Raw genomic sequence first — 8,468 nt, 5'->3', positions numbered from 1 at the left:
GGAGCCCACACTAAATGATCCAAGGCTCCCCTGTCGCCAGGCCTCCCGGGCCGAGAGTGGTTCTATACTCGGCCCAACATGTTAATTTGAGCCCAAACACTCTTACTTGAGGATATAATTTGCATCATATCCATCCCGTTTAAGAATATGTCAAGATAATTCAAATTAAAAGATAATCATGATAAAAACCATAATATTATCTTTTAACAAAAATATTTTCACTTTTCCATCCGACGGCTGAGAACTATGTTTACTCTACGGTCTCGATTACACGGGCCGATGATGTAAATTTGGGTCCAAACAACATTATGCGGTCATAAATTATTTTAAATATTTTTATTTAAAATTAAACATAAATAATACTTGACAAGAATAGACACAATTCATAAATCTCTTGGATCCTCGACAAAAGAATCCGGTGAGGATTTTGTTGGTTTTGATGAAGCTAAGTATGCATAGACCTTTTCCCCTTTCATGTGATACATGTGATTCTGTCAAGATTGTGTTTTCGTAAGACGATGTCTAAGAAAGTGACAGATGTCCTTTTTTTTTATATTTATATGTTTATCAAAACAAGGAAGCAAGTCTTCTATTGATAATCTAATCAAATAAAACGAACTTTAACAAAAATTTTCTGATACTATTTATTTTAATGAAAAATTATATTTTTATATTAAAAAGTAAATCCTAATACTTTTCACTTTACTCTTTATTTTTCTTTATTGTTAAAATTCAAAGTTTTCAAATTATTTTCATTATTTTTCTTTAAAATAAACTGTTATCCAGCAAATCTTTTAAAAACTATATGGAGCAAACCACCATCAGCATATGCTAATTAATTAGCCAAGGCATCGCAGGATAATGGAAAGACTCTGCAAGCAGTTTATCCTTTTGATATGCTATGACTTATTGGACGAGTCGGATTAGCATTTTCCTAGTTTAATAGCGAAATTAGCACGGATCCTCTGTATGTTGTTTTTTTTTTTTTTTTTAATTTTGGAAAAGTATAGATGTTATCATGTGAAATGTAATTTATATTGTAATGAGTAGTGACTTATGGTTAGATTAACAACAATCATCACAGCTCTAGTTTCATTCACCCTTGGATTCAGATAGGTAACTGGACATGGGGTCGATATTACCAGCATGTCCTTGGCAGAACCTCGTATTTTCGTATGAGATGAACATTTACCCGTATCTGTCAGGGACAAAAAATTTTACTTTGTGGCCAATACGGTATGTTCACCTCATGTTTTGGAGGTTAAAATTTTTGGTAGAGCAGTATCTTATTCCAAATGCGGAAGTTCTCCTTGTTGCTTGTAGAAGCTTTTCTACAAATTATGCGGTCACAACTGCCATATTGAAGATTTATATTCTGTTATAGGAATTTCAACTGTATTTGGAGAGTTAGCTCGTCCGTTACCATCTTTGAATTATTGAATTTACTAAAGGGAATTATTATCAGCATTTCAAAAATTTCATTTTGCACTCTAAACTTTCTATCATTAGAAAGAAAAATACATTTGAGAGGAGTATAGAATAAGATTTTTGGAGTACTAATAACAATTCATTTTGCAAAATTATATTATCTTATCTCTATCTTCAAATATATATATGAGGGGTGTGCTATCTACACATCATATTTCACTTCTCACACTATCTTATCTCTATCTTCAACTATTTATATATATATATATATATATGAGGGTTGTGCTATCTACGCATCATTTTTCACTTCTCACATATTCTTTTTAATTTTGTCATTTAATCTTCTTCAATTCATTCGATTTGAAAATCGAAAATTGAGAGAGATGTGTGAAAAATAAAAATGAGCGTGTATATATCCCACATTATATATGATATGTTATATTAGACATGTCCAATCAATCCTTTTATTACGTTCTATAATTTAAATCAATAACATAATCTGAGTGGAGGCAATTATTTCAGCTCACTTATTAAGCATGTGTTTTATTCGTTGCTATAATGCAGTCACCTTCTCCGCCTATATAAGGGACCTGATTTCTCTGTTCTTCCAGTTCTCGTACACTCACATTCATTTTTATTTGTGTGATCACGATTAAGCCACGTTAACATTTTATATCATTATTATTTTTTGTCTTATTATCTCTATAAAAAATCAATATAAAATGTTAACGTGGTTTAATCGTGATCGTACAAAATAGAAGATGATGAGAGTGTATGAAAACTGGGAGGGCAGACAACGCATGTTCCTATATAAGTGCAAGGTTCCAATCAGTTTTATTCAAATAAGAAGTACCCTATATATAGGCTATATAACTCTACACTCCTATAATATTTGGAAAATACCATTTTTTGGTGAAAATGTCTAGCGATTGTGGTAAGCTGAAGGGACAAGGATTGTTTGCCCTCTCATTTCTCGTGCCCTCCTGTGCCTTTCTGTTTGTATGGTCACGGTTAAATCACGTTAATATTTTATATTACTATTTATTTTTGTCTTATTATCTCTATAAAAAAAACAATATAAAATGTTGACGTGGCTTAACCATGACCATACAAAATAGGAGGGCACGGGAGGGCACGAGAAGTGGGAGGGTAAACTATCCTTGTCCAAGCTGGAGACCGTTGTTGAAATCAAGGCTTCCGCTGCCAAGTTCCATGAAATGTTCACACACAAACCACACCACATCTCCAATGCCAGCGACAGAATCATTCAGGCCTGTGACCTACATGAAGGTGATTGGGGAACCGTCGGATCTGTGGTCTACTGGAATTATTTCTATGGTAAAACCCTAACTACCTTGCTTCAATTAATATCGACTATAATACTCTTCAAGGGCAGAGTAAGGAATTTTTTCTTGAGTTGGCTAACTGAAATTAATGCCATAAAATCATACGTTTATTTTTTGCTTATATAAAATTATATGGTAATCAATATAAAAGAACAACAATAGAATATAAATTATTCTCAAAATCATAACCTAGCCGATTAATTCAAGGACCATATAAATAATTAACATATTAATTAAATCAAGAATAAGTAAATAAAGAGATTAAGAAAGTACCAAAGGTGACTCCATCGGAAAATCACAACGGAAAGTAAGGAATTGCAGAGATAGGGATTGACTTGTGGATTTAAAAAAAATGATTTTTTTTTCGAGTGAGAAGCACATAGGCTAAATCGCATAAGGTAAATGGTTTTTTTTTCTATTACACATAGGATAAAGGGGGACGGGAGATAAAACTAATTTATAATTTTTAGCATAAAACTTATTATTTATTACCTATCTTTTACTAAATATACATTAAATAATAACTTGTATTGAAATTGAATGGGCTATAAGCATGAGATTACAAAAGAATAGTGTTATTCATACCTATTTTTACTTCCAACACACCTTTATTAATTTTTTGCCATTGGTCATCTTCAATTCATTCTATTTGATAGCTGAAAATTGAGAGAAGTGTGTGAGAAGTAAAAATAAGTGCATGAATGACACTACCCTTACAGAAAACCTCCATGGGCTATATCCCACCTTAGTCTTGTGGGTGGCTCCATCATTGGTACTCTTTTATATATATGTACCATCCTAAAATACACAAGCAACATTTTATACTAAATTTATCTAATTTATAAATGGATTTGAACTTACATTGTTCTAGTCAACTTAACTAAGCTGCTTGTGATTTCATATTAATTATGTGAGTTTTTCATGTATACAGATGGAAAAGCCAAAGTTGCTAAGGACTTGGTTGAAGCCATAGATGCTGAAAATAATCTGATCACTTTCAAAGTGATTGAAGGAGATCTTTTGGAGCATTACAAGAGCTTCAAGTTCACCATCCACGCAACTCCGAAAGGCGAGGGATGCAACGTGCACTGGACTTTGGAGTATGAGAAGCACCACCACGACGATATTGAAGATCCACATACATTGCTCCAGTTATTAGTTGAGCTCTCCAAAGATATTGATGCTCACCTTACAAGCACCGACGCATAACAAGCACAGAAGGCTTACGGCTTTATTATATATGGTCTGTGATTAATCTGTGTGCTGCAATCACGATCTATCTGCATGTGTGTGATCAACAAAAATATTTGATATGATGGCTGTTTCGTTCGTATCAAATCATGTTTTTGTGTGTTTATATAAGATATGTATGCCCTTTATTTCATGGATTATGTTATCTTTTGCACACTTTGTGCGTTTATATAAGATTCTGTATGTCCTTTTTAGACTGCTAGATCGCCGTGGTTTGGCCAGAAAACGGCTCGAAAGTGGCTAACTCGAGACCAAGACAGCCACTTTCGAGCTTTTTTCCGCCCAAACCATGGTGTGTTAGCCTTCTAAAAAGGGATCATTCTCTTCGTCTCGTTGAGAAGTATGATTTTCGTTGTTGAATCACTTGATTTCGTTGAGTATTGAAGAAGTTATGAACGTTTAAAGTTTACCCAGTTTTTGGCGAGTTTTCAAGTTTTCACTCGGACCAGTCGACTTTGAAGCTATTTTCCAGCTATCTTCGGCAACCATTGGGCTTCGAAATAGGTATAATCTTATTCTACACTTTCCTATCTTCATTTTGATATATTATGAATCGAATTTGATTAAGAAATGATTGAGTTACGAAGCTTTGAAAATTGTCCAAACTTTCGGCCAAGAGCTCCGGGACACTTAACGGAGTTTTTAACGGAATGACCAAAATGATGGATAGTGGACAATCTCAGGGACCACTTTTATCGATTTGGAATCTCAGGGACCAAAGTGATAAGTTATGCAAATCTCAGGGACCATTTTGACGATTTAGCCTATGCTAAAATGAAAAAATTGTGTAGTTGATCATTGATCAACCTCTTTTTCTTTTCTTACAACTGTTTTATATAACGAGGGACGGATTCAGGACCAAATCTAGGGTATGTAGGGATGAGCCATATAAGTAGGAGGATAGTAGTTTAAGAGGGGGTAGAATTCTCTTCCCTTCTATTCTCATCCCCTTCTCTTCCTTCCTCTCGCAAAATGTTTTTTGTCTTTTTCTGGCTATTAAAAAATTAACACAAAACGTTTACGCGGTTTAACCATAACCATTCAAATATGAGGGGAGGGAAGGGGATGAAAACTAGGAGATGAGAGAATCCTACTCCGTTTAAGAGTAGGTTAAAGGTAGTGGGACTGTGGGAGAATAGTAGTTTACGAGTAGGTATAAGGTAGGTCATTTTGTAGTGCACACCCTGGCCACCCCTCGGTTTGGTGTGCAAAATATATTGAAAAATAGAGTTACATTAAAATGAAAGAATAAATCAGTATCAAACTTGCATGTAAAAAAAAAAATTCACTAGACACATAGTATTATTATGCGGCATATATTAAAAAATAGAGTAAGGTTGTTTTTTATGGCCAGTCACATTCATGGTGATACTGTGGTTTGGAATTTCATTTTTGGCAAGTACAAGTGTTTTTGCTAGAAATACTTGTATCAAAAACACGTTAAACTTTTAATTAGAAACCATGAAATTAACTTCCTGATTACAAAGTATTAAGGGGGCATTTTGATCTAAATGCTTGGTTTTTTAATTTTTTAGACCAAACATCTAGCTCGTTTGGATGTGCTTTTAAAATGACTGAAAGCGCTTTTGATGAAAATATTTTTGGAACCAATCCTTAGTAAAAATGCAAGTAAATCAGTAATGTGGTTCAAATTCACCTTTGGCGAGAACCAAACCTAAGACCCCTCACTTACAAAAAAAAGATATTGTTAATTTATGTCTCATTAATTCAAATGATTTCAAAAGAGAAAAAAACAATATTGCTAGCCACTTAGTATTACGATCTAATGTTATTCCTTTTCGCTTGTAAGTAAGAGGTCTTAGGTTCGTTTTGGCAAAAAACGAATTTAAACCATATTATTACTAGTTTATCCCCCTCCCCCCTCCCTTAGAGTAAATGATATCGTTTGTCCAACAAACAAAAAAAAACAGAAAAGACAATCAAATTTCAATAATAACAAAAAAAGGTTGAATTGTGGGTGCAAAAAAAGAATGCTTTTTTAACAAAAGAAAAATCAAACGGGTGATATTTTAAATGTACCAATGTACTCCAAATGATAATACATTACATACATGATATACATGTAGGTCCATATATTAAAAAATAGCTTACCAATACATTATTGGTACTTTATGTAATCTAAATTTGTGTACAAATTAGTATTTTGATATGTTATTTATTTTTTGTTTAGATACCTACCAATCTACTGGTACTTTTATATTATCAGAATTGGTATGTAAAAAGCTAATAGCAAGTTATATATAACCTAAAACCTTTCGGTATGTTATATTAAAAATAAATAAATAAAACCCTTCCTAATTTACAAGAAAATGGACCAGCCCAACAATTTTGAGCCTAGCTGGTCTAACAATATTTTTTCGAGTCCATGGCCCAACAATTTAAACAGAATTCAAAATAAGTGGCCAAATTCAAAGAACACAGGTTTCCATTTAAGAAACATGCGACTTCATCAATTTGAACAGAATTCAAAATAAGTGGCCAAAGCATTATAATTATTCAGCTAGTATTGAATAATGGATTCACCATATTTATAACTAACGAAATGCAATCAACCATCAAAATTGTATTCATTAAATAGTTAACCCTATATCTTTTGCTAATGAATATTCAAAGCATTTGGCGATAAAATAATAACAATGGAATAGATTAATCATCAATTAATTATCAACAAAAAATAATATTCATTAAGAATGGGGTTTCTGCAGCTCTAGATTTTGCAAATAATGATAAGTGCCGAAAGATGAGTGACTGGGTTATAAACAAAGGTTAATGGTCTAGCTTAGCAGATCAGTTTAGAGATTGTTAGTGTTTGTTAGTCTGTTAAGTATGTGCCATGAGAGCCAAGCAAGGTGATTAGTTGTTGTATAAATTGTTAACTCTCTCTCTGTTGAATAGTTAATTCATTCTTACAATTACAGAGCAACTATTATATCACTCTCTCTAAAATTCCTTTTCTCTTTTGTTTACTCTACATTTCTCAAATATTTCAACATAATTTGGGAAGTTCAAGTGTACCGGTTGATACTCCACAGCCGAGAAGGGAGACCAAGTTTGGGAGGTCTAGATTCTCAACTTCTCTGGGTCTGGTACTCCGCATCAATTATCATGAGAGAGAGGGAGATAGCGGGTATTCGTTGAGAGCGTTTGAGTACTGTATATTGGGACAAAACGAATTAGATACTTGGAATTAGATAAACATCTTACAATGGTGCAAACTGGAACTTGAACAAATCCAAAATAAAATGAAAATAATTACATAACATACGAATATCATAGTTTCTCAAATGGCATAGTCCACCTGCATATAAACATTTCCAAGTAAATTCATACCTCAATAAAAAGAGAATAGAATAAGCCATACTTCATACAATATCATGAATTAACTCAGAAAAAATTCTTTAACCCAGATTTTTAAAATTAAAATCACAAAAATTTGAACAACTAAAAGAGAACCCAAGAACTAAACCCTAACCAAAAATGTCAGAGAACTCACCACGAAACCCAAGCTTTCTGGGTTTAAAATTTCTTCAATAAGACCCAAAATTTCCCTTAATGGAATTCCAAAAAGCATTCTCCATCAGCATCAGGCATAACCCCACTTGCATGCGTCCCTTGCGAAAACTTCCCATTTGAAGTTGTTTCCAATTGATTGTCCACCATAAAATGTTTTAAATCATCTCTGGCATGCTGCAAATAGAACGGGATTGAACTTGGATTTTCCCAAAAATTCACCAAATCAAACCACAAAAAAAATAAATAAATAAAAAAAAACCACAAAAAAATTAATCGCAATAAACAAAGTGCACAATTTGTCGAAAGCAATAGATCCAACATTCATACAAATGAAATTCGACCATGAATTGAATAAAAAAAGTGAGAGAGAGAGAGAGAGGAACCTCAAGCGTATGGAACCCTACACATAAAAGCGGCAAAAAACGATGACAATTGCTTCCTCAAAATTAAAAAATTAAAAAAACCAAATCATATACCCAAACGAAAAATCCAAACACATAAACAAAACCCCAAAAATTAATTAAGATATGCAAACAAAATAAGACCCACAAAAATTTAAACTTTTGTTCAAGAAAAGATTTAAGAGGAAAAACATAAATTATATACCTTAATCAGAACGGGCATGCAAACTTCTATACAAAACCCCTAAAATTCAATCAGCAACGTTTCCTGAAGAAAAAAAATGAAATCATATCAAACAACTACATCACCAAAAAGAATAGCAAAATACTCAATGCAAAAGGCCAAGGCCTGTGTGGTTGTTTTTCTGTGTTCAAATAGAACATGAGAGAACAAAGATCAACAACAACAGAAACCAACAGAGGTAATAGGGAGATAGAGAGCAAAGAAAACAAAAACCACAAAACCCAAACAATCGAACGGAAATCGGAGGAGAAAGAATGAAAAGCA

General features: G+C 33.0%; 1 protein-coding gene and 1 long non-coding RNA gene across 2 annotated transcripts; one reads left to right on the top strand and one right to left on the bottom strand.

The window, feature by feature from the left end:
• The first annotated feature begins 2,346 nt into the window (after positions 1-2,346).
• LOC114820578 (MLP-like protein 43) lies at positions 2,347-4,438 on the top strand. The gene is made up of 3 exons (XM_029091555.2): positions 2,347-2,427; positions 2,547-2,766; positions 3,706-4,438. The coding sequence occupies exons 1-3, from the start codon at positions 2,347-2,349 to the stop codon at positions 3,981-3,983; spliced, it is 579 nt and encodes a 192-aa protein (XP_028947388.1). The 3' UTR covers positions 3,984-4,438.
• Positions 4,439-6,880: 2,442 nt separating this feature from the next.
• LOC114820546 (uncharacterized) lies at positions 6,881-8,468 on the bottom strand. The gene is made up of 4 exons (XR_003767988.2): positions 8,166-8,468; positions 7,540-7,733; positions 7,312-7,344; positions 6,881-7,197 (listed from the first exon to the last, which is right to left on the bottom strand). It is a non-coding gene; the product is annotated as an uncharacterized lncRNA (long non-coding RNA).

Source organism: Malus domestica, chromosome 13, assembly GCF_042453785.1.
Source record: "Malus domestica chromosome 13, GDT2T_hap1".
NCBI classification, from domain to species: domain Eukaryota; kingdom Viridiplantae; phylum Streptophyta; class Magnoliopsida; order Rosales; family Rosaceae; genus Malus; species Malus domestica.
The sequence above is the reverse complement of the archived record's forward strand: the minus strand, read 5'-3'. Positions and strand labels throughout refer to the sequence as shown.

Coding starts and splice junctions, on each gene's coding strand:
- LOC114820578 (XM_029091555.2), top strand. CDS start 2,347: ATGTCTAGCGATTGTGGTAAGCTGAAGGGACAAGGATTGTTTGCCCTC. Junction 2,428..2,546: donor CCTCCTGTGCCTTTCTGTTT/GTATGGTCACGG, acceptor CATACAAAATAG/GAGGGCACGGGAGGGCACGA. Junction 2,767..3,705: donor CTACTGGAATTATTTCTATG/GTAAAACCCTAA, acceptor TCATGTATACAG/ATGGAAAAGCCAAAGTTGCT.